This window comes from Schistocerca americana, chromosome 5, assembly GCF_021461395.2.
Source record: "Schistocerca americana isolate TAMUIC-IGC-003095 chromosome 5, iqSchAmer2.1, whole genome shotgun sequence".
Taxonomy (NCBI): Eukaryota; Metazoa; Arthropoda; class Insecta; order Orthoptera; family Acrididae; genus Schistocerca; species Schistocerca americana.
In genome coordinates, this window is record NC_060123.1 from 211,209,551 (window position 1) to 211,236,664 (window position 27,114).

Sequence of the window (27,114 nt, forward strand, 5' to 3'; positions counted from 1 at the left end):
TTGCAACGATAGATGGAATAAAAGAAAATTTGCAGATGGCACTTCACATGATGGAGCAAGAGGTGTACCAAGACTGCTTCTGGAAGTGGTAAAGGTGTTGGGAGCGGTGTATCAATTGTGGAGGAGAGTATTTCGAAGGAAAGGTTCTGGGATTTTTTTGAACAGTCCTCGCACCTTCCACTAAAATGGCTACTCCCATAAGCCACTGCACTGTAGCTCTTCTTAGAGTCGGTAAGTAACAGATGATTCCAAGGCAAATCCACCATCAAACAATGCCAATATTAAATATCATATGTGGCTTTGAAAATACCACTTTTCTGGTGAAAAAAGCTGAAAAAGAGGTTTTTTACAAGAAGAATCTTAATGTGTTAGCACAAATATAAGCAATCAAGTGACAAAACAACATTATATTTTGGGATCAAACAATGGAAAATCCAGGATGGAATGTAACAATATTAGAGAAGGAAAGTTGCTGCTCACCATATAGCAGAGATGCTGAGTCGCAATAGGCACAACAAAAAGATTCACACAGTTATAGCTTTCAGCCTTTAAAGTCTTTGTCAGCAATAGACACACATACACACACAAATGCAACTTTCACACACGTCTGCAGTCTCAGACAACAATGTGTGGTTTCAGTTGTCTGAGACTGCAGAAGTGTGTGCAAGTTGCGTTTGCGTGTGTGTGTGTGTGTGTGTGTGTGTGTGTGTGTGTGTGTGTGTGTGTGTTGTGTGTGTGTGTGTGTGTGTGTTTATTGCTGATAAAGGCCTTAATGGCCGAAAGCTACAATTGTGTGAATCTTTTTGTTGTGCCTATTGTGCCTCAGAATCTCTGCTATATGGTGAGCAGCAACTTTCCTTCTCTAATATTGGTATATTTTGGGATCAGTAGATAGGAAAGTTGTTGAGCTAATTTCAGATTTTATATGGAAATCATTATTAACTTCTCTGTATACAGACTTAGAAACAAGCCTCATCTCAGATTTGGAAAACTCAGAGTCACATAAAGTAAAAAGTAGCACTAGGAGACAAAAAACCTTTTACTGTGCTTATAGGTGCATGCTCTTTCTGGACTGCAGGTACCCAATGATCTTTTTTTAACTATGTTCCTTCAATGACTACCAACCAATGCACATTCTCTCTTAACAAATAGTCGATATTTAAGTCTGGATGTAGTGGCTTCTACTGCTGACAAAATCTCAGGGAATATGTAACCTAGTCGGTACTTATACAATGCTGAAATACACTCCTGGAAATTGAAATAAGAACACCGTGAATTCATTGTCCCAGGAAGGGGAAACTTTATTGACACATTCTTGGGGTCAGATACATCACATGATCACACTGACAGAACCACAGGCACATAGACACAGGCAACAGCGCATGCACAATGTCGGCACTCGTACAGTGTATATCCACCTTTCGCAGCAATGCAGGCTGCTATTCTCCCATGGAGACGATCGTAGAGATGCTGGATGTAGTCCTGTGGAACGGCTTGCCATGCCATTTCCACCTGGCGCCTCAGTTGGACCAGCGTTCGTGCTGGACGTGCAGACCGCGTGAGACGATGCATCATCCGGTCCCAAACATGCTCAATGGGGGACAGATCCGGAGATCTTGCTGGCCAGGGTAGTTGACTTACACCTTCTAGAGCACGTTGAGTGGCACAGGATACATGCGAACGTGCATTGTCCTGTTGGAACAGCAAGTTCCCTTGCCGGTCTAGGAATGGTAGAACGATGGGTTCGATGACGGTTTGGATGTACCGTGCACTATTCAGTGTCCCCTCGACGATCACCAGTGGTGTACGGCCAGTGTAGGAGATCGCTCCCCACACCATGATGCCGGGTGTTGGCCCTGTGTGCCTCGGTCGTATGCAGTCCTGATTGTGGCGCTCACCTGCACGGCGCCTAACACGCATACGACCATCATTGGCACCAAGGCAGAAGCGACTCTCATCGCTGAAGACGACACGTCTCCATTCGTCCCTCCATTCACGCCTGTCGCGACACCACTGGAGGAGGGCTGCACGATGTTGGGGCGTGAGCGGTAGACGGCCTAATGGTGTGCGGGACCATAGCCCAGCTTCATGGAGACGGTTGCGAATGGTCCTCGCCGATACCCCAGGAGCGACAGTGTCCCTAATTTGCTGGGAAGTGGCCGTGCGGTCCCCTACGGCACTGCGTAGGATCCTACGGTCTTGGCGTGCATCCGTGCGTCGCTGCGGTCCGGTCCCAGGTCGACGGGCACGTGCACCTTCCCCCGACCACTGGCGACAACATTGATGTACTGTGGAGACCTCACGCCCCACGTGTTGAGCAATTCGGCGGTGCGTCCACCCGGCCTCCCGCATGCCCACTATACGCCCTCGCTCAAAGTCCGTCAACTGCACATACGGTTCACGTCCACGCTGTCGCGGCATGCTACCAGTGTTAAAGACTGCGCTGGAGCTCCGTATGCCACGGCAAACTGGCTGACACTGACGGCGGCGGTGCACAAATGCTGCGCAGCTAGCGCCATTCGACGACCAACACCGCGGTTCCTGGTGTGTCCGCTGTGCTGTGCGTGTGATCATTGCTTGTACAGCCCTCTCGCAGTGTCCGGAGCAAGTATGGTGGGTCTGACACACCGGTGTCAATGTGTTCTTTTTTCCATTTCCAGGAGTGTAGTTTTGCCTCCATTTGAAGATGATAGACTGGAAAAGCAGGTTTAAGAATTATTGAGCCAGATTCAGAAGCTACAAACTTTGATATGATCGAGAACCAAATCAAAATCACCATGGTATACAGAGAAACACCCCGTGTGCTAGTAGCATTATAAACCGAAGCAAAGCACAATGAAATGTACATCACCATGTTCCTTTGTTCCTCAACAGTCCATTACTCTCAGACAAAAAATTACTATGCTCCCACTGGGCACAGCACAGCGTGAGGAGGATAAACCACCTCACCAACTGTTCGTAAGTCATCACAACACAAATTTTCAATTTTTGGTTGGTTGTAGCAGACATATCTGTACACGCAGCAACAGCACAAGACAGCAGAAAAGTTCAGAAATGGCAACTCTGCAGTGCAAACAGTTCCATAACACACACATATGGTTAACACTACTGAACCTTGAAGTAGGCATTCGAAGACAACTTCCATCACCATTTCTTCTTATTACAGATATTGTCAAGAAATTATCACCAACAACTGGCTGATGAACATCAACAAGAAGAAACAACTATGAAAATCTTCTTCAAAGACCTATTTCTGGGTTCAGTAGGAATTCACTATATGCATGTATTAGGAACTGTAGTGAAATGAAAGTAGCAGAACTTGGAGCACCAAAATCAGGCCGTGAGCTATGGACATCAGCCACAGCCAGACAGACATCAATTCTGCTTGATCAGCACCGCTCAGCAGCACTGCTCTGGGTGTCAATGCCCTGGTGCTAGCCTCTGAGAAGCCACTCTGACTTAACCAACTTCTGCATCATGAATGTGTGCTGCTGATTACACCACACACTGGCAATTGCCCTGTTCCAGATGGTTCGCAGTGGCTCACAAACACAGCTCTTCTGCAAATTCAGCAATGAGAACCAGCATTTAAATGACAGTTCAGCTGAGTACGTCATGCTCAGCATGGCATGGGCAAGCACAGTGCCTACTGATGCAGCCCTGGGGTCTTCACAGTAAACTCTGCCATCACAGTTCTCCATATGCAGTTTAGAATCTGGTTTTGAAATATCTGTCTTACTATTACCTAATCTGTTCAGAACCTTTTAGTATCTCCATGTCTCTTTCACATATACAACGTGCATTCATGATTCCCAACCCAAATGATAGCGATTATTAAACTATACTCTGTGCCAAATTCTACCAAGCAGCTTTCCATTTCATTCTTTTCCCTCACTCCATGTTTTCTAACTTTTTTCCTTCACTTCCCTTTCCTTCTCTCTCTCTCTCTCTCTCTCTCTCTCTCTCTCTCTCTCTCTCTCTCTCTCACCAAACAGGTCTGGTAGCGACTGAATTTGGCGTCATCCTCAACCCATAGGCACCAGTAGATGCAGATATGGAAGAGATGTAGTCAGTACACCGCTCTCCCAGCCATTGTCAGTTCTCATGGCCAGAGCTGCTACTTCTCAATCACGTAACTCCTCAACTGGCCTCACAAGGGCTGAGTGCACAGACAACTCATACGGTAACCCATGCAAGTGCTAGCCAAAGCTCACAGCGCTTAGCTTTGGTGAACTGATGGTGACCAGTGGCAAGGTTGTTGGCTTTCCTTTTTCTACTACTGAGCTTCAGTCACCCATCACAATTGAATTTTCATACCCTTAACTAGTTGAATAATTTATGTTATCTCATAACATATTCATGCAATCTTTTTATCTTCAGGGGAACTAGTAGGCATATAAACTTGTACTACTGTGATGGGTGTAAGGTTCTTGCCTACCTGTCTATGGTAATGTGTTCAATATGTTGTTTATAGCAGCTTGCCCACATTCCCATTTTTATTCACTATTAAACCTACTCTATTTGAATTTGTATTTATAACACTGTACTCACTTTACAAGAAGTCCTGTTTTCCACCATATCTAACTTAATCCTATCTGTTTCTCTTTTTAGATTCTCTGTCCTACCTACCCAATAAAGTGATAAAAAATTCTGTACTGTAACCCATAGAACACCATTTTTGTTTTTCCTCAAGACAATCCTGAGTAGTGTCTATCCAGAGATCCAAATGGGTAACAATTTTATCAAGATGATGCCATCATCATTAAGCAATACAGTATGCCTTTATATCCTTGGAAATATAATGTCTTTAGTTTTGCTTTGCTTTCATCCAATCCCTATACCAACATAGCAAGACCACACTGACTAATGTTATGACACCAGATCAATCAGTCATCTTGCAACTACTTAAAAGGTTGCTGCTTTTCTTCAGGAGCCATATGTTAGTCTGGCCTCTTCACAGATATGCCTCTGAAGTAGTTGGACAACCACAGTACAGGCATGCAAGCCAACCCACCTCATTCATTGGCAGGAATGGGGTAGGGGGGAGGGATGATTTAGCGACAACTATTGCTGGGATTCTGAATTGACTTTCATCTTTAAGACAATTTATTTTATGTGTCTGGGTTCTTAGTATCAACAGCAGGCCATGACTTTGAAAGAAGAAACACCAAGGGCAAGCACAAAAGCCACTGATTCACACCCATAAACGGTACAGAAATTTACTATTTATGATTAGTGGCTGTCAATAACCATATACTAGGTGGGTCATCATAATGGAAGCCCCACCTTTTGTCAGTTGCTTACCTTTGGAAGGAGTGTAATGAGTCTCTCTTTGAGTACAATAACAGATATTTACAAAATTTTTTGAGTAAAACTTGCAATCCCACAACAAGGTGGGAGAGCCTTGGCAGAGTTATAAACTGCAGAAGAACAAATCTGGCAGACTTGAGCTGTGAATCACATTATAGAAGATACTTGGGTGGTGTAGATGCTTTTAATTAGGACAAAGATCTGGTATTTGAGTTCTCATTTGGCATAGAATTTTCATATGTCAGATAAATTAAAACTGATTATAACTTCACTGATTTGATGATAATATCATTCAAGACAGGCAGTAATTAATGCAACAGGTTGAAGTTATTCACTGAAGTAACATTTTTCCTTAAGTCATTCTCAACTCTTGAAATATCACCACTATACTGTGGCATAAGGAATTTTCTAATCAAAAGAAAATATTGTGCAATATCTTCCAGTGCAAGTTGTTCCAGCTGGAGCACACATGTATTAGTTGCCACACATAATTTAGTACAGATGAGCAAGCATAATCTGTGTATGGACAGTCCAGGCAGTATTCACTGTCTCACCAGGTAGTTAGAAAGAAGAGATACAAGAGAGTTGTGGCCAAGAAAATACGATTGTGAGAGGCAGAGGTAACACAAAAATTCAAATTAATGGAAATAATTCAAACTTTTGTTAACTTTACCAATTTTCCATTGCTGTTTATCTGCAAGTGATGAAATATCAGTCTACTGTGATAGGCAGAAGTGCCTCCAGTGTTTGTTCTTGAAGATGAGTATTTTCTCTTTTGCATTATATTCACAGCATAAAATGCTGGATAGATATGCAAGCTCACCACATTTGACCAATGTAATCTTTAAGATTTATTGGCTGAGTAATATCACTGTTTTAGAACAATGTTTCAAGTAGTTTCATCATTGTTATCTAAGTAAAATTTAAAACATCGAACTTGGCTCAACTAGTAACCCAAGATGAAGTCATCAGCAGAGAAATGGTGTTCACAGTGAACATTTCTGTGCCCAAATTTCAGACCTACCTATATGTTACCCTCCAGCTTTCTTACATCACTGTCCAATTAATCATACTGCATCATATCAAACAACATGTAGTGCTGGTGCACTGTGAATTTCTACACTAAGTACCAAACAACTACCATGTATTTCAACATTATGTCTTTTTCAAAACACAAAAATTTTGCCTTTCCCTAAAGAATGAAAATGGGCAGAAAACCATTCTAACTGCTGCTTCTGTGATGAAATAGCCAGTTAGCACAGTATGTTATAATCAAGTTAATCACCTTAGGAAATAGGTTGAAATTAAATGAAAAAAATGAGAGATTATCAATAAAAATAGTGCTACTATAATATATTATATGTATGGGTACAGCTCAAATCAGTCAAAGAAAATAAGTTTCAAAATTTTAATTCAGATGAGGCAAAACTCTACATTTTTACTGTGGCAGCAGTTGAATTACTATAGTGCTGTGTACAAAAGTAGCAAGGGGAGAAGAAAGAAAATGTAAGACATTGTATCTCTGTCTTGAAGACACATTAACACTGTCATATGCATAATTAAGAGACTAAGAGACTAAGTTTAGATCTACATTACAAAAAATAATTCTCTCTTGTTGTAGAGCTAATAAAGTATTAAAATTTCATCTTTATATGGAAACAATAGGTACTGAAAAAATTTGTTATGGGAAGTCAATTATTTGAGAAGACGTAGTGTACTTACATATGGTTCACAACACCAAGAATCACTCCAAATCCCATATGAAAGAAACCAAATATTATGGATAACTTCATTTTGAATGAGTTCAGGAACATAATCTTGTTTGCTTCAGCCAACTGAGAACAGCAAAAGGATATTCCTTCAGATGATATTGTTTTCAAACTTGTCAAACATGGATTGTGTAGATTAAGTGCTCATTCCACCATTACCCACCACTTCCCCAGATATGACACACTCCAGTCACCCCCCTCTCCCAATGAGATAAAATGTGTAATTAATCTGCAAGTATATATTCTGTCTGTCAGCTGACCAACCAATTTTTATCATAGTTCTACAATGAAATTACTACCCCCTAATCTGTGACTACAAACAAATGGCTGTGCTGGTAACCAGTAATATTTGTCACTGAACATAATCTGCATCATAATAGTGGGATCGTAGTATTCGTTTCACCTCACTAACCATCTATCACTTCAATCTTTCTTTTTTTTCATCACATCTGTGTCTTTTCACTACCTTTTCCTATTTCCTATCAGCCACTTTTTTAAAAAGGGGAGAATTAATTTTTTGAGCTTTGTGGTGGCTATTCTTGTATCATTTTCCCCTCCAATATAGTGCTGATGTATATTCTTGATTTCTTGTAAGTTAAATATTGCGCTTCTAGAAATCTCAACTGATAACACCATATTACTACTATTACCACACTTTATAATATGAGTGTACTACTTGCTACTAAAGGAAAACAGCTATTATACCCTATATGATGTAGTCTTATATATAATGAATCTCTTTCTATTAAGTGTCAATGGGACTTTCCAAATCCAGAACCCCAATTTCCAGATAAATTGCATATGCATGATAATATCTTCATTAGTAAATGCAACTTGTTTGTCCTAAATTGGTTGACTAAGGAAATTATTTGACAAAAGAAGATGGTTTCACGACCTGATTATTGCTGCAGAAGTTAAGTCTAGATTAGTTCAAGTTCACTATACATGTACATAACTGTTCATAAAAAATGTCTCAGGTAAATTATACACAATTAATAAAATCCTGTACGCTGAAATGACACAAAAATTAATAACTGTTAGGGCCTGTGATACAGTATTTTGTTCTTAATGTGAAACTCAACTTTTGTAAACTAATACATGACATTAATGATGGCAGTAAGGATAAAATTTAAGTGGCTGTCCCTCCACAAAAAAATGTGAACCTTTCAGGGAAAAAGGAAAAAAAAGATAATGATAACTGTAAGGACAAAATTAACAAATGCGCAACTAATTTACAGTTTATAATTGGTGCTCTGAAAAGGGATAGCATGAAACCATACAAAGGAAAAACTGAACTGAGCACACTAAAATTTCCACATGACAGTTTGACCCTTTTGGAAAACCTGAAAAAGTAAAGTTCAATAGCCACAAACAGAAAGTGAGAAATCTGTGAAAGGAACAAGTTTTGTGCACAACAACTTCTTCAATATAGTTCTACTATAGATTATTGAAGAGCACTATGTAGTTTTTGCAAGCCACAAGAAAATAGTGAGGACAATCCAGAACAAGAAAGGTTATGCACACAAGTAAATAAGAAAACAAACCTGAATATGGTCAATGAAAACTCACCGATCATATGAAACCCAATCTGTGCATTTGTTGCATGACATAGTGAAGACACAGATCAAGGAAATTAAGTTGGTGCAGTTCTGAAAACCATTTGACTCAGCACAACACTTTTTTTTTTACCAAAGTATGATTACATGAGGCATAAAATAAAATGTGTGACTGCATTGTGGATTTCTTGGTAAACAGGAGCCAGCATGTTATACTGAATAAGAGTAATTGACAGAAGTAAACTAACTTCTGGTGTGTCCCAGGTGAGTGTGTTGTTGAGAGCTTTGTTGTTCATGTTGTACATTAGTGACCTGGCAGACAATAGTAACAGCAATGTCAGACTTTTTGTAGATGATGCGAGTATTTCTAATGAAATACAATCAGATTTTAATAAGATTCCAAAGTAGTGCAAAGACTGGTAACTTACTTTCAACGTGCAGAAACGTAATATTATGTACTCCACAAAATGAAAAACATTTTATCCTAGAAGACATTATTAGTTATTCACAATTAGGATCAATAAACTCACACAAATACCTGAGAGTAACAACTTGTAGGTACATGAAATGGAATGATAATGTAAGCTCATTTGTAAGCAAGTAAATGGTAGACTTTGATTCATTGGCAGCATCCTTTGAAAATTCAGTTTATATATGAGACTGCTTACAAATCCTTTGTGCATCCTATCTTAGAATGTGTAACTCATACCAAATAGAACAAATACAGCAAATTGAACATATATAAAGGAGAACAGCATGAATGGATGAAGGTCTGTTTGACTCATGGGAGAGCATCGAGGAAATGTTGAAAAATCTCAATTGGCATACTCTTGAAGGTAGGTGCTGTGAGGGCATGGTGAAAAATAATGCCTCCAAATTTTTTATTCTGTTCTCAAGATTGGTAGTTGTGGTCTCAATAGTTCTGATGACAAAAGCGTAGGTGCACGCTCGTAGGTTGGCACTGCACCAACCACAGCGCCCTCCAGTTGATGCTGAGGAGCTCAACAAGCGCCACTCTGCTTTCTGCCCATTTCATCAACAGCGGATGGCCTGGATACATCATCTGAACTTTAGAGGGTGTTGGCTCGCTATCGAGACTTTGTACTACTTACAACTGGAATATGGCTTTGCACCTATGTGCTCACCATCACAAAGTTATGTAACCACTTATTAACTTGTTTTTGCCTATACTAAATGTGCTTTTACTGTACACACAGTACCAAAGTGCTTTACCTCACCTGCTTCTTCATTTGGCCTATTGCTTCAGTCCGGAAACACGCGACCGCCATGGTCGCAGGTTCGAATCCTGCCTCTGGCTTGTATGTGTGTGATGTCCTTAGGTTAGTTAGGTTTAAGTAGTTCTAAGTTCTAGGGGACTGATGATCTAAGATGTTAAGTCCCATAGTGCTCAGAACCATTTGAACCATTTTGAACCATTTGGCCTATTTTGCAGATTACAGTACCAGACCCACACGCCGCCTTCCAGGCGGGATACAAAAGAAATGACAACGAGGATCACTTTTTCTCCTCCTACCTTTTTTTTTTTTTTCTCTCTCTCTCTCTCCAAGAGCGTGAGTGCTTCCACCCTTCACTATAAGGCATTATTTTGTGTCAATGATGGCTTCATCACAGGAACAGGCTGTCCAATCTTGTACAGTTTCAGGCTCAGCAAATGACACAGCTGCTTGCTGCTGTAAATGGACTGGTCACACTGCAAACTGCAGCTACTACAATGCCTCCGATACCCCCACCTGTACCACAGACGACGCCTACAGTGCCGCCATTTCATGCCTTCAGTTTGGACATTGAACACTGGCCAGAATACATCACCCAGCTTGAGGCACACTTCGCCACATACAACATACCAGGTACAGAGCGGCTTGCCTTCTTCATTGCCAATGCGGGTGTAGTGTCATACCATTTGCTCGTAAAATTGTTCCCCACCGCCTATCCAGAGACTAAAACTTACACAGAAGTGATTGATGCATTGACCTCCCACTTCCATGACAGTGTAAATGTGGTAGCTGCACGCTACAAATTTTTTCGTCTCCGGCGTGGTCCTACTCAGTCCAATAAATCTTGGTTAGCAGACCTTCAGGGACTAACATCTGATTGTGACTTTAATTGCTCATATGGACTCTCCTATGCAGATATCATAATTAGAGATACTATTACGCAGAATGAGGAGGACCACCGCATCCATGAGCAAATCTTTAAAGATTTAAAAACTCGTCTTTGCAGGAAGTAGTGGACTTGCTAGACAGACAAGATACATTAGATATGGCTACTTACACGTTCAACGTGACACCAGGTGTGTGTACTGTTAGCGCAGCACAACACGTGCCCTCCCGCCTGGCCCCAACACAGAGCGCCGCACCACACCCTTCTGGGCAAGTCAACAATTTTCCACCCAGGCATCCACTAAGAAACTGAAATCATGTCTGAACTGTTTTTGTGCCCATCCACGGGACAGCTGCCCATCCTGTCAAGCACAGTGTTATTTTTGTAATAAGAAAGGACATGGGCAAGCTATGTGTAGTAAGAGAACTCTAATTCACAGCCTGTTTACCATTTGCATGACTTTTATGGGCGTCACCGCAATGGAAACTGCCATGATTATGATTAACATCATCAGCCTATGGAGATCAATGCCATTTTTTCAAGGCCTTCTGCTTTACTGCTTTATGTGCTTCTACAGCTCATTGTGTGAATAAACAAGTTTTGCCAGACACTTCCTCTCACATTCAGCGCAATGCGAGGAAACTTTTTGTAACTTTGAACAATTGTGGACGTTCTGTTTGCATGCAGCTGGACACTGGTGTGTCTGCTTCTTTACTCAACAGATCAACATATGACTTGCTTGGCTCACCCCCGCTTCATCGTTCACATTCCACGCTGACTGCATTTACTGGACAAGAAATCTCAGAGCTCAAAATGTGTAGTTTGCAAGCCATGTATAGTGCAATGACGAAAACACTGTCTTTCCGTGTGCTCCACTCTAGTGATGCTATGAACATTTTTGGCATGGACGCATTTAAACTTTCTGGCCTCACAATACAGGGCAATGTACTTTGCCACAACGCTAGTGATCATGCAGACAGTATTGCCACACTATGCGATGATTTTGCTGAACTCTTTTCTGATGGCCTTGGTTGAGCCACAGACTTTGCAGCGCATGTTGTAGTTAAAGACAATGCCATGACTATTTTCCAGTGCATACGCCCGGTACCGCACGCAGTGCACGACACCGTAGCTGCTGAACTTAAGCATTTGCAAGACAGTGGTGTCATTGAACCTGTTTCTGCTTCGCAATGGGCTTCGCCTATAGTGTGTATGTGAGGAAACCAAACAGTCGTCTCTGTATTTGTGCTGACTTTAAGTCTATGGTCAATCCCCAGACGGTGGTCGCTATGTTTTCCTTACCGCATTCTGAAGACATTTTTGATAAGCTTGGTGGGGGAAAATTATTTTCCACGATTGACTTGCGGGACGCATACTTTCAAATTATGCTCAATGAAAAGTCACAGCACTATTTTGTGGTCAACACCCACCTTGGATTGTTCAAGCTTCACTGCCTTCCGTTTGGTTGTGCTTCGGCTCCTGCTATTTTTTAGTCTTACTTGCAGCAGTTGTGTGCCACTATCCTTGGTTGTTCCAATTATCTTGATGCTATTGTGGTATCAGGTCACACCCCTGACGAACATTTGCAGAATTTGCATGCCTTATTTACTGTACTTTTGCAGGCAGGACTCAAGTGTAAGAGAGACAAGTGCAAATGTTTTTCAAACTGAGATTCAGTATTTAGGACATATGATTAACAGACAGGATATCCACCGCTCACCGTCACATCTCCGTGCAATTAGAGACATGCCAGCACCCAGGAACTTGAAAGAACTTCAGTCTGTGTTGGGCAAAATTACATATTATGTTCAGTTTGTACCAAATGCAGTGCAGATTGCAGTGCCTTTGCATTGCCTTAGGCATAAGAACATTCCTTTTGTTTGGTCTTCAGAATGTGACGCTGCTTTCCACAAGCTCAAATCTGCTTTGTTGAGTGATTGCTGTTTGATCCCTCCAAACCAGTTGTTTTGGCTGTCGCTGTGTCTTCTCATGACATCGAGCTGAATCTCTCACACTGCATTCATTTGTCGATTGCCCAGTTGTTTTTGCATCTAAGTTGCTCAACTCTGCCCAGCAAACCTATTCTCAAATTGAGAAAGAAGCTTTAGCTATTGTCTATGGAGTGACAAAGTTTCATGATTTTTATACAGTTGCAAGTTTTATTTGGCACCGAACATAAGCCTTTGATGTCATTGTTTCAGCTGTCAAAGTCAGTTCCAGCCTGTACTGCACAAAAGTTGCAATGTTGGTCTTTGTTTTTATCTAACTGCAATTACGAAATTTTGTTTTGGACTACAGCCCAGCATGGCAATGCCGATGCTTTGTCTCATCTACCTATCAGTCCTGATGATGAGTTTGATTCTTCTGAATTATCGTGCATGTTTATCGATTCACTGGATAAGGAATTAGCTGATGGTTTTCCAGTGGATTTTCATCGCATTGCTTCCGTGACAGCCGTCGATGCTTCTTTGCAGATTCTTTAAGTATATTCATACTCAATGGCCTCCATTTGCTAGGCAGATTAGTGATCCCCTTGTTTGATGTTACTTTGCGCAATGTCACAACTTGTCTGTACACCACGGTGTTATTATGTTACAAACTGACAATGACAGTCTCGTGTGGTTGTAACTCATTCATTGCAGTCGGAAATCCTCTGCTTATTGCACACTGGTCATTGGAATATAGTGTGGATGAAGCAATTAGCGTGTCATCACTGCAATTGGGTCGGCATTGATAAACAAATTGAGAATTTGCTTGCTAATTGTCACCCTTGTGTGGAGCATCATTCTTCTTCCTGCCAATGTTTCTTTGCGTGGCCAACTCATACTGTGGCTTGGCAGTGCTTTCATATTGATTTTGCAGGTCCTTTCTGGGACACCCATTGGTTGATAGTTATTGATGCATATAGCAACCTTCCTTTTCTCACTGCTTAACAAGCACACTTCTAGTTACATACTTATACACTGATGAGCCAAAACATTATGAACACCTGTTTAATAGCACGTTCATCCAGCTTTGGAACAAAATGCATGAGTGAGTCTGCATATCAGGGATCCAGCAGTTTGTTGGTAGGTTTGTGGAGGTAAGTGGCATTAGATGTCATGGGTCATGTAATTCACGTAAGTAACAATCTACTGATTTGTGTATGTGGTTATGGCACCCAATAGCGACCCAGATGGGTTCCATAGCAGTTACATCAGGCAAATTTGGTCACCAAGTGATCAACATGAGTCCACTATAACACTGCTCAATGGTCAAACCACTGCAGCATGGTTCCAAGACATGAACAATTATATTGCTGAAAGATGACATCGCCATTTGGGAAGAAATCTAGCATGAAGGGATGCAGGTGGTTCAGAATTGTCACCATGTCTTTGATTACTATCACAGGTCCCATGCAAGCACAGGAGAATGACTCCCATAGCATAATACTGCTCCCACCAGCCTGCATCTGTGGTATGCTGAATATTTCGAATCACCATTCACCTCAATGATGGCATTTGACAATCATCGACCTAGTGTAGCAAAAATATGACTCATCTGAAGAGCTGACACATTTTCACTGATTCACTGTCGAATCCTGATGATCTCATGCCCACTGCAACAGTAATTTACAATGTTATTGGGTCAATGTGTGAACACATAGGGGTGGTGTGCTGCAGAGCTCTGTGTTCAACAAGGCACGATGAACAATGGGCTCCAAAATACTTGTGCGTGTGCCAGCATTGTGCTCCTTCAGAAGAGATACCACAGACCACCATCTATCCAACTTTACAGAGCCATAGATGCTCATGACAGTAGCACATGAACATCTGTCCAGCTTTGCTGTTTTCGTTACTCATTCACAGGCTCTACATAATAATAATTTGCCCTTTGTGAAAGTCATGTATCTTAATGGATTTCCCCATTTTCAGCCCTTATCTCTGCTAGGGTGAGCCTCTGGCTGTGTCTGCTCTGCTCACATTCTTCTGTCATTACATCAAATGCCTGCAATGTCACTAGGTGGCATTCAACATCATGGTGGACAGTGGTCATAATGTTTTGTCTCATCACTGTATTCTAAAACTGTAATCACACTAAAAATAACTAAAACCTTTAAACAGAACCTTCTAAATGATTAGAGCAGCAGATTTTAGTAGCTATTCAAGAATGTGCCAACTTCAGGAAGTTCTCTGAGACATTGGCAATGTTCCTTTTCTTACATCTCTCAACATGTGATACTGCTGTGTCCTTAATTGCCAAGACTGTGTTCCAAATACTTGCAAAACAATGTTCACTAGATCATTATAATCCAAGCAAGTAAAAATCATCATAATAAATATCCTGTCAAATCTATAATCATGACATGTGTGACATGATGAACGGTGAAATATGCTTGCAAATTGCTATACAAACTTATTGTACAAAGTGCTCAAATGTAAATCTCTGTATTTAACAGATTACAATAATGAATAAAATGAAGCCAGAAGGAATGATTCAACTCAAGCTAGAAACAAGTTAATGGCACAGTGTTACATCAGAGCTACTTGTGGCCAGTATTAGTATATGCACTAACCTCTTCTGTTACCACGTTTGATCTCTTATTATTTTATCAAATTTCACCGTATTACTTCACATCATCCATTTTATTTTTTTCATCATTATTTTCCCTTCTTCGGCGTTGTTTTCTGACATACACTCCAGTGTCTTTACTTGGGACTGTCCGCAATACTTCATATGATCTTTGGAAAATTGCATTTGTATTTTATTACAAGGTGTGCAACTTTGCTTCCGCCATTTTTCACCAACATTTGAGGCTTTAATGAAATAAATTGGTTACACATGTATTCAAAGTATTTTGAGGTTTTAATGAAACAAATTGGTTACACATGTATTCAAAGTATTTTTCATTGCTGGCCACTACTTTCTCCCCTCTTTTGGGCAGTGTACGAATCCCATATCGAAAAAATTGTTCATCTTTTGAAGTCATCCACGAATCTATCCAATTTGTGACTTCTTCATGAGATCGGAAGTGTTGGTCAACCAGGCCATGCGCCATTGATCTAAACAGGTAATAGTCAGAGGGAGCAATGTCTGGATAATATGTCGGGGGGGGGGGGGGGGGGGGGGGGTAGGACTTCCCATTTTAATGTTTCCAAATAAATTTTGACCTCTTTTGCAATGTGGGGTCGAGCAATGTCACACTGCAAAATCACTTTATAGTGCCTCTTGTTGTATTGTGGCTGTTTGTCCTTTAATGCTCTGCTCAACTCATTAATGGCATTCAATAATGAGCACCTGGGATTGTTTCACTTGGTTTTAACACTTCATAGTACACGACACTGAGCTGGTCCCACCAAATGCAGAGCATGATCTTGGAGCCGTGAATATTTGGTTTGGCCATCAACGTGGAAGCATGGCCGGGATATCCCCAGGATTTTTTGCACTTAGGGTTATCATAATGAACCCATTTTTGTCCCCAGTCACAATGCGATGCAGAAATCGCTTCCGTTTTTGTCTCTGAAGCAACTCTTCACAAACACACAAACACAGTTCAATGTCTCTTGGTTTCAGCTCACACGGAACCCATGTTCCTTCTTTCTGAATCATGCCCATAGCCTTAAGACGTTTTGAAATGGCTTGCTGTGTCACTCCCACTAATTGTGCCAATTCTTCTTGAGTCTGACACGAGTCTTCACTCAAAAATGTCTCCAATTCTGCATCTACGAAAACATTCTCTCTTCCACCCCTATGTTGGTTTCTTCCACCACTATGTTGGTCTATGATGTTAAAATCACCATTCTTGAAGTGTTGAAACTGCTCATGACATGTTCTTTCACTAATAGCGCCCTTATCATATGTACATGAGAGCATTTGATGAGACTCAGCTGCTGTTTTCTTCATATTGAAACAAAACAGTAACACCTCCCACAAATGACAAGAATTAGACTCCTAAACTGACATTTTCAATCAAGAACAACTTTATGATGCAGACACACATGGACTAATTTTTGAATGAGGTTATGTTGAATGAGGTGCAAGCTAACTGCCTGAAGTCTGCGATCTTTTTCTTATGACTGCTACTTAACATTGTCACCACCTATCAGCAAACAGCAGAAGCAAAGTTTTACACCTTATACATATTATGATAGCCTTTGAAACAAGAATCAGTTTGGTTAGGAATCTTGCTTTAAAACCGAATTTTATGTATATTTTTAAGGTTGTAGAAATCATTCTATGGAACTATGAGAAATTTAGTTAAACAATTTTTGAATGCATTTAAAAAGAATTTTCTCTCCAAAAATAGAGCTGAAATATAAGAATTAATATTCTTCGCCCATACTGCATTTAATTCTTTTCCTTTAATACCCTTCAGGTGTAGTATACTGGAGATAGCACATTTTAATAACAATTATGCATTACAGCCTATCACAAGTTTTGTCCCATGATATGTCCACCTATTATTTTTCTAACAGTGGAAAATCCAAGATGAAATAAAGACAATATTATGAAAAGGGTAGATTGCTACTCACCATATAATGGAGATGCTGAGTCGCAGACAGACGCAACAAAAAGGCTACTAAACATGTAAGCTTTTTGCCAGAAGGACTTCTTCCTTTTCTATTTTAGAAGAAGGTCTTCTGGTCAAAAGCTTGCATGTTTAGCAGTCTTTTTGTTCCACTTGTCTGTCACTCAACATTTTTTATTATGATGAAAATATATTTTATATATCTTTTTTAAGTTTTTATTTCAGTTTTTTTTTAATGAAATGCAAATCATGCTTTTAAAATCCACCACCATTTCCACAGTAATGGGTTAGTTACTGTATACACCATTAACTTTAAAGATTACTGCATGTACTAATCAAAGTGATACTTTTTGGTGCTAGCAATATAGTGTTTAGCTGACTGCATATGCAGTCAGCAAAAAGAGGAGTAAGTCACTCTAACCTAAATTAAAAATTTAATGGTATTACAGTCATGTAGCAAATTGAGTTTCAGACTTACTATGTCCCATGCTCTACTAAAGGTGGAGGAGAACCATTTAGTTAACAAGGCACCCTCTGACAGTTAACATCAGCTTTTAAAACTAGAGACAGTATTTGTCTCTCAACAATATCCTCAGTTGCCCACAGAAAGTCAAGTGAGCAGCATCCAACTATGCCCATCAAGGAAAATTCATTAGTTATAGAGGAAACTAATTCAAAGTTCTCTGTGAAGAAGCCAGAGATGCTGGCTGTTCAGATGTGCTGGCACCATGAATTACAACACTAGTTTTGGGAAAAATCTATAAATAATTTTGATATTTGATGGCTTATTTTCACAACAGAAATTTCAAAAATAAACTTAATATTGTGTGACACTGTATAAGAGCATCTGTATCATTATTCCAATTCTTCATGACAGTCTTCTTACAGAGGAAGACCTTTGCATGATCTTTTATCATATTTTGTATTTATTTCTGTTTCAGCATATGGTAATCAGAGATCTGTCGTCCAACTCAAAACTCTAAATTTTTTATCAATTACTCTATTTTTACTAGCAGTGGCAACAACAGCAACATTGTTAAATTCTGGTAACTCCTTTAGAAACCATCAGCATTGTACACATACAAAGCATGTAAGTTGTGTAATACCTCACCTGCCAAGCTGGATCCATGCCTAAGGGATATATGTTATCACCATAATCTGTTGCTGGATTGAGCTGAAGTTCATCATTTGATCTGAGAGTTGAACTATTATAGGAGACTTTCCAATTGCTACCAAAGATGTTAATTGATTTTGAGAAAATATCATTGTATATTAGTCCAGTATAAACAGAAAATATTCCCATTAAAACTATAATGTAACGTCCAGCGAAGAAGATGCCCCAAATCTGAAAAAAGAAGATTAATTACTGAACTGAAGTCTGTTTTTGAACTATAATACATTACTTCACCAAGAAAAACAAACACTGAATAACAGGAATTATATCCACACTTTCTGAAGCAGCTTTCAGCTGCCTTATGAACAGATGTATGACTAATATGATTTGTATTTTCCAAGATATTGTAATTAAATATGAAGAAACAAAACAAGGGAGCAAATGTGGTCATTTGATGTAAGGCTGTGACTTTCTATTTCCGCAAGAGAAGAAGAAGTTATATACCAGGAAAAGGCCCTTAAAAAGCCAGCACAGCCCTCATGTAGGTCTCACTGGGCCCTCTGACTTGAGCACAAAAAATACTCAATACCTTTGCTAATATTTTTATGTCCTATAACTGGGCTATAAATCAATAAATGGATTAATATGCAAAGCACAGGAACATGTGACACAAAACACATCCACAGTAGTTTTTGAGCACTAGCTCTTTTTCTAGTAAAAGTACAGACAATCACATAGATGCCCAAATGAACACTCCCAGGGCCATGGTAAGATATACTGCTCTGTCAGATTAGCCATCAATCAGAAGATATCTGATCAATTACCAGCCATGTTGTAAACATGATGCCTGCCACACAAAATGCCACACTCTTATATGAGAGCAATTCTCAAACTTTATTCAATTATATACAGGAAGGAAGTGTTTCAAAATGGCTCAAATGGCTCTGAGCACTATGGGACTCAACTGCTGTGGTCATAAGTCCCCTTGAACCTTGAACTACTTAAACCTAACTAACCTAAGGACAGCACACAACACCCAGCCATCACGAGGCAGAGAAAATCCCTGACCCCGCCGGGAATCGAACCCGGGAACCCGGGCGTGGGAAGCGAGAACGCTACTGCACGACCACGAGATGCGGGCAAGGAAGTGTTTGTCATTGAAGAATACAACTTCAAGAAATTCCACCTTATGGTAATGTTATCCCTAAAAGCATTAACTAATCTCCAGCATGTAACTAAGTAACTATTTGTTACAAGGAAGGTACAATATTCAGCCAAAGAATAAGCATAACGCTGTTGCAGAACACAGCACCTCTAGTGGCTGGTGCCAAAATATTTGACAGCATGATGTAAGAACACCCTCACAATACCAGATGGTGGTGCACTACACAGAAGCAGTGGTCTTGGCTTTTACATCAGCCCCCTCCAGGGGAAGTGGAATATCCTTTCAGAAGCATCCTGGAAAGTGGACATGTTGAACTGATCTTGTTTTATGTTCAGGAGATCTATTTGTGCTGCCTGGTGGAGATACCACTGCTGTTGTTTCTGCTGGCACTGGTATAGGCCAGCATTATAGTACAGTGGTAAGTGGCTCTTCTTGTAACACATATGCAGGTTTCACTCGGTCAAGGGAGACAGTAGTGGGCCTGTTGTTAACAAGTATGTTGATAACATGCGCTTCCCATTGTATTATCCTGTGTGGCCCTGTGTACCATGGTTGCAGTGCACATTTAACACCATCAGAATGAATCATGATGTACTTACACTTGTCTGGGTTCTGATGTACATAGCTGGAAGCCATGCCATGTCTTGATGTTTGCTGAGGACAAATGCATGAAACTTGCCCTCACAATAAATTAACTGACATGGCCGGGCGCTTGTAGTGAATGTGCATTCATAATCTCTCCTGGTGACTGTTATATTTCACTATATATCAACTTGGCTGCTGTAGTGTCTAAATCTGGTTTTGTAGGTACTCCACAGGCCAAGTAAAACCATTGGCAGGGCAGTGGTCCAATCTGTGCGGTGGCAAATTAGGGCAGCCTTCAGAGAATGGTGCCAGCATTCTATCATCCCATTACCCGCCAGGTGGTAGCTTGTGGTTCTATGATGCACTGTGTTGCAGAATTTAATAAGCTAGGTGAACAGTTTGGACTTGAATCGGAATCTACAGTCTTCTCAGACATGTAGTGAAGAGCTAAAATGTGACATCAGATGGAAACGAAGGTGGAACCTAAAGTCTCTGCTAGAATGTTATCTACCAGCACTGCTTCTAGCCAGTGGGTGAATCAGTTGATCATTGTTAGTAAGTATTGTTGGCCATTTGATGCCAGTAATGAGCCTACCATGTCAATATGGCTGTGTGTCAAGTGAACAATCATACACGGAAAGTCAATGATTGATGTGTGGACATGCCAGTTGACCTTGCTGTCCTGACATTTAATGCACATTTATGTGCACACTCTGCAGTCTTTGTGAAAACCTGGCCACATGAGTCAGTTTGAGACTGAGTGAGTTGTTGGTCAAAGCTCCAAGATGACACAGATTATGTAGGCTGTCAGATGCTCCTCTTCAGAATATGGTAGGTAGCAAAGGTTGATGTTTACCATTTGGCATGTCACACTATAACTTTATGTCGACTCCATGCACATGGATTAATTGAGGTTTCAACATTGATGACATATCTCTAAGCAGACTCCACTGCTCTTGGTCAGTCTATTGTGCTTTGGTGAGCTGAGTAAAGTCAAATTGAACATGAGATGCTGCTGACCTGAGAAAGACAGTTGGTGACTATGTTGTCAATCCCAGAAATGTCTCATACATCCATGCTGAACTGGGGTATGTACGCCAATTGAACGTGCTGTCACAATGAACAAATTATATGGTTTTGGCAGAAAGCATATGTAAGTGGCTTGTGATCAGTATAAATGGTAAAACCCCTGGCTTCTAGTTGTGGTTGGAAGTATTTTATGGCTTCATAGCTATCCAGAAGCTCTCTGTCGTAAGTGCTCCATTTCTGTTGTGTTTGTGACAGCTTGAGGGAGAAGAAAGCTAGAGGCTGTGCTCCACTGCCACACAGTTGCTGTAGTGTGGCACATATTTCTACCTGGCTCTCATCACCCATTAATACTCGGCTCAGAGTGTGCAAGCAGTGCATAATCCGCTATGCTCTGCTCAACTGCCTAGAAAGTGGAGATCATGTTATCTGTCCACAAAACTGACACTTACCTTTGCTCTTTGGGCCAGTGAGCACTGCTGTTAATGGTTCTTGCAACTCAGCCACATGTGGCAGGTCTTGGTAATAGAAATGAAAAGTATCAGGAAATATGCAGTTCTTTAAGGTTTCTTGATCGTGGGACTTGCAAGATGGCTTTAAACTTCTTAGGTAAAGGCAGTGAACCTGACAATGAGATCTTATGCCCCAGGAATTTAATCTGTGTCTGACCAAAGATGCATTTGGCAGTGTTTAAAACTATGTCTTACTATTCTAAATGTTCAAACACCATAGTTATAAGCTGACAGTGCTGTTTTGGTGAGGCTAAGAAAACCAGGAGATCATTCAGATACTCAAACCAAAAGGGGAGACCTTGTAATACCACATCTATAAACTTTTACCAACTCCATGCAGTGTTTTGGAGGCCAGATATTGTGAAACAACTCTCAAATAAACCAAATGAAGTGATTATGGCCATCTTTGGTATGTCTGCCTCTGCTGCTGGAGTCTGAATGTATGCCTTGGCACAGTCTAGCACACTGAATGTCACATCACTTAACACATAGTTATAATCTCGTAGTAAGGGTAAAGGGTATCAGTCCAGCACATTTCTGGCATTGATGGCTCAATAACTCCTGCATGGATGCCATGCACCACACATATTAGGCACTAAGTGATGTGGGGACAACCAAGGAATGTTCAATGGGCACATAATACCTACCTGAAGCATGCTGTCAAACTTAGCTTCTTCTATGTGCAGACGGTCTGGGGACAAATGACAAGGTCAGCTGGGTACCAATGGGTTATTGGTAGTTTTAATATAATGCATAGTGTTGTGATATATCTCACTCAGTGTTCCAGGCAGTTGCATCAGTGCTGGGAATTTCTGCAGTAAGTCCTAATACTCACTGCATATGACTTATACAAGCTTCAGCATGGCCACATGGTGCAATTCGTCGGAAACCTGAGGTTGTTAAGCTGGTGACACTGTCAACTAGCTGAGCATTCACCACAACTGCTAACAGTTGGTAATAGGTTACAAAAGCCACCCCTACTATGGATTTTGACATGTCCACAATTCCACAATTGTAAAGCTCCGCACCTGGTCATACTGCAATCCGAGATCCAGCTCGATCCACAGTGTACCATACATTAGTATGCTAGCATTATTATTTGTGTTCAGGCAGAAGGTGGTTGGTGGTCACTTGCTGTGTAACTGCATGTGCAGAAATATGCATAGATCCAACCCAGTGTCCATCAGATATTTTTGTCTGGACTTGTAGTCACTTATGAACAGGTGCCGCGACACAGCCTGGCAATCGACTGACTTGCCTACATCTGATTGCCAGTGGCATTTGGGTGGTGCAAGGCATAGTATATTTAAGCACTTTGTTTCCAGATCTTTTGTGCTGCCAATAGATAGACGCTTTACTTGTCCCAGACATTGCAGATGTAGTTGATAAAGTCAGCCTTGGCTGCTAGAACATCGCAATCAAATTGTGTAACCACAGACAATGACACGTTGCTACCTGATGCTGTCACTGCACTTACCAGTGTAGGCATTATTGCATTGAATATTTTATCAGCTAATTCAGCCACTGCACCCAAGACTACATCTGTTTGACCTGCTATAATAGCTTTCACTTGAAATGGCAGATGACACTCCAAAATGTACGCATAAGACTATAAGGCATGGTACTAGTATCAATCTTACTCCAAAAGTGTCAAAAATGTCAAAAATATTGTGATGGTCACTTGTCACCAATATCTTCTCATGCTAAACTTTGCCTGATTCATTTCTTTTGCCATGCAGACGCCCTACAAACCAGATATTAATCTCATAAGCATCCATCATAGGTGGAGCAGTGATCCCGTCTTCAATTTCCGTGGTGTATTTATGGTCCAGCTGGCTTACCATGATCACAAATTTGGTGAAATCCACTGTAATCCCCACATAGAGAAAACTTGCTTCCACTTGCATGAACCACAATGCTGGATTACATGGCCAACCACACTTTTCTGACATGACATACTGAAATCTTTGATCAAGGCAGTCAGGTAGACACAGTATTTCTTGATTTCTGAAAAGCATTTGATTCAGTACCATGCCTATGCTTATTGTCAAAAGTATGATCACATGAGGTATCAAATGAAATTTGTGACTGGATTGAGGACTTCTTGGTAGAGAGGACACAGTCTTGGATGGAGAGTCATCATCAGATGTACAAATTACTTCAGGTTTGGCCCCGGGAAGTGTGTTGCGACCCTTGCTGTTCATGTCGTATATCAATGACCTTGCAAACAATATTAACGGTAACCTCAGACTTTCTGCAGTTGATGAGTTGTCTATGATGAAGTACTGTTTGAAAGAAGCTGCATAAATATTCAGTCAGATGTTGATAATATTTTAAAGTGTCGCAAAGATTGCCAACTTACTTTAAATTTTCAAAAACGTAAAATTGTGCATTTCACAAAATGAAAAAACATAGTATCGTATGACTATATTATCAATGAGTCACTACTGAAATTGGCCGACTCATACAAATATCTAGGTGTAATGCTCTGTAGAGATATGAAATGGAATGATCACTTAGCCTCAATTGGGAGTAAAGCAAGTGGTAGACTTCAGTTTATTGGTAGATTGCTGGGAAAGTGCAACCAGTCTACATAGGAGATTCTTACAAATCACTAGTGCAACTGGTTCTAGAATATTGCTCAAGTGTGTGGGAGCCATACCAAATAGGATTAACAGGGGATATTGAACATATGCAGAGAGGGGCAGCATGAATGGTCACAGATTTGTTTGATCCATGGCAGAGTGCCAAAGAGATACTGAAGAAACAGAACTGGAAGACTCTTGAAGATAAACATCATCATTTTGGACAGTTTCCAGCCACTGGCTGGGTCTGTCGGGAACACAAGCCTCTCCATCGTGTTCTGTCTTTCCACCATTCCCCCTCTTCCACCTTCGTCCAGTTCTCTCCTCTTCTCGTCACACATTCCTTCACTCCCTTCACCCATCTATCTCTTGGTCTTCCTCTGGGCCTCTTCCCCTCCAGTTGCAGATCAAACATCCTCTTTGGAATTCTTCCCTCATCCATTCTCTTCATGTGTCCATACCACTGCAGTCTTGATTTTTCTATCCTGTCCTGTACTGGTTCCTCCTTTAGTCTTTCCCTCACATACACATTTCACAATCTGTCTCGTCTTGTTACACTCAACCTGCTCCTCTGGAACTTCATTTCACTAGCCTGTATTCTACTTTTGTCGCTTTTGTGCATTACCCATGTCTCACTTCCGTATGCCAATATGGGGACAAAGTAGGTTCGGTATATAATTCCCTTGGATTTCTGTGGCACCTCCTTGCTCCAAATAAGCCCCCTAATGCATTTGTAGAACTGCCCTGCTTTTCTGCACCTTTCATTTATTTCCATTGCGTTTTCCCCCTTACTTTCAATCATGCTTCCCAGGTACTTGAAGTTCTCTACCACTTGTAGTTTTTCCCCTCCACAAGTTATATCCACATTTGGCCTATTCTTCTTCCTTGTTGTGACAATTATTTCACTTTTCTTTGCAGAGAAATGCATTCCATATTGTGCTGCCATTGCCTCCCATACATCTAACTGCTCTTGCACCTCCTTCTCGCAATTTCCCCATAACATCAGGTCATCGGCAAAAAGCGCTGCTTTCATTTTATGATCTCCAATTGCATCTGATACTTGCTGTAGGATTTCACCCATAACAATAATAAACAATAAAGGCGAAAGTGCACTTCCCTGTCGCAGCCCATTTTCCAGCTTGAACCATGCAGTACGTTCCCTCCCCACTTTCAGACAACTCTCACTACCCTCATACATTTTTCTGACTTTTCGTGTTATCTCTTCATCTATCCCTTTTGCGTTCAGCACATCCCAGAGCTTGTCCCTACAGATACTGTCATACGCCTTCTCAATATCTAAAAAGGCCATGATTAAGTCCTTCCCGTACTCGTAGTGCCTTTCCTGCAGTTGCCTTACCGCAAATATGAGGTCCATTGTTGATCTTCCCGGTCTGAAACCATACTGCTCCTCTTGCAGTCTACTTTCAATACTGCTTCTTATTCTCTTCTCCAGGATCTTTTCATAGATTTTTCCACAGTGGCATAGCAGGGTGATTCCTCTGTAGTTCTCACATCTCCTTTTATCCCCTTTCTTGAAGATCGGGACTATAATTCCTTTCTTCCAATCCTCAGGAATTCTGTTCTCCTTCCACACCACCCTCAGCACTCTGTATAGCCACTGGGTTCCTACTTCTCCTGCTGCTCGTATCATATCCACTGTTACTTCGTCCCAACCTGGTGCCTTGCCCCCTTTCATCCTCTTTATGGCTTCTTCCACTTCATTCCAAGTTAGATCATCAATTTCCCCACTATTATAATCGTCTGCTGCCTTAGGCTCTCCATCGCTGTTTGTTACCCGCTTGGCGGCATTCAACAGATCTTCAAAGTACTCCTTCCAAATCTTTTTGAGCTCATGCATTTCCTCCACAACTCTTCCATTATTATCCATGATCCTCAGGCACTCGCTTCTGTCATTCCTCTTATTTCTTACCATGGTGTAAAGTACTTTTTTGTTCCCTTCACTGTCCTCTTCTAACATTCTTGTCCATTTTTCCATCCACTTCTTCTTCTCCGCCCTTACTATGGTCTGTGCCGCTTTCTTGCTTTCCTTATATTTTACCCTAGCTTCCTCTGTTCGGGTCTGGAACAATTCTCTGAAGGCTTTGTTCTTTCGAAGTACTGCCTCTTTACATATGTTGTTCCACCATGGGATTTCCTTACTTCTCCTCTTTGTGCTAGTTCTTCCACACACAGTCTCAGCTGCCTCAACTAGAGCCCTCTTAAAATCTCCCCATTCTTCTTCCACTGTTCTCTGATCTTCCTTTGGCAGCTTCTTCCTGATCAGTGTCTGGTACTGGGTCCTCCGTTCATCCTCTTTCAGCATCCATGTCTTCAACCTTTTCTCCTGCATATCTGTTGCCCTCCTATCTTTTTTCTCTCTCAGGGTGGCTACCAACAGCTGATGGTCACTGTCTAAGGCCCCAGATGGAATGACCTTAACATCTGTGAGGCTGCTCATCATCTGCCTATCCACTAGTACATAGTCTACTACTGAAGTTTGGGACCAGTCTCCACTGTACCAAGTTATTTTGTGGCTACTTCTCTTCTTGTACCAGGAATTTGCGATCGCCAGCCCATTCCTCTTGCAGAATTCCAGCAACAATTTTCCTTCTCTATTTCGGTTCCCCCAGCCCTCTGGTCCCATTATCTCCTCGAATCCTTTCCTGTCTGTGCCAACATGTGCATTGAGGTCCCCTATTATAATCTGATTACCTCCATTTAGCTGCTTTTGCATGTCATCTTCAAATTCCTCCTTCTCCTTTTATGTACACCCCACCTGTGGGGCATATGCTTGGATGATTTCAATGCTTTTTCCTTTCACTCGTACTCTGGCTTTTATCATTCGATCATTGATACCTTCCAC

General features: G+C 41.0%; 1 protein-coding gene across 2 annotated transcripts in view; it reads right to left on the reverse strand.

Annotated features, from left to right (window-relative positions):
* LOC124615659 (V-type proton ATPase 116 kDa subunit a1-like) overlaps positions 1 to 27,114 on the reverse strand; it is a 245,611-nt gene that overhangs the window by 59,315 nt on the left and 159,182 nt on the right. For both annotated transcript variants that reach the window (XM_047143682.1, XM_047143681.1), the window contains exons 10-11: positions 18,376 to 18,609; positions 7,033 to 7,145 (exon numbers count right to left, since the gene is read on the reverse strand). In XM_047143682.1, the coding sequence (XP_046999638.1) occupies positions 7,033 to 7,145; positions 18,376 to 18,609 (347 nt within the window). The remainder of the gene's footprint in view (positions 1 to 7,032; positions 7,146 to 18,375; positions 18,610 to 27,114) is intronic.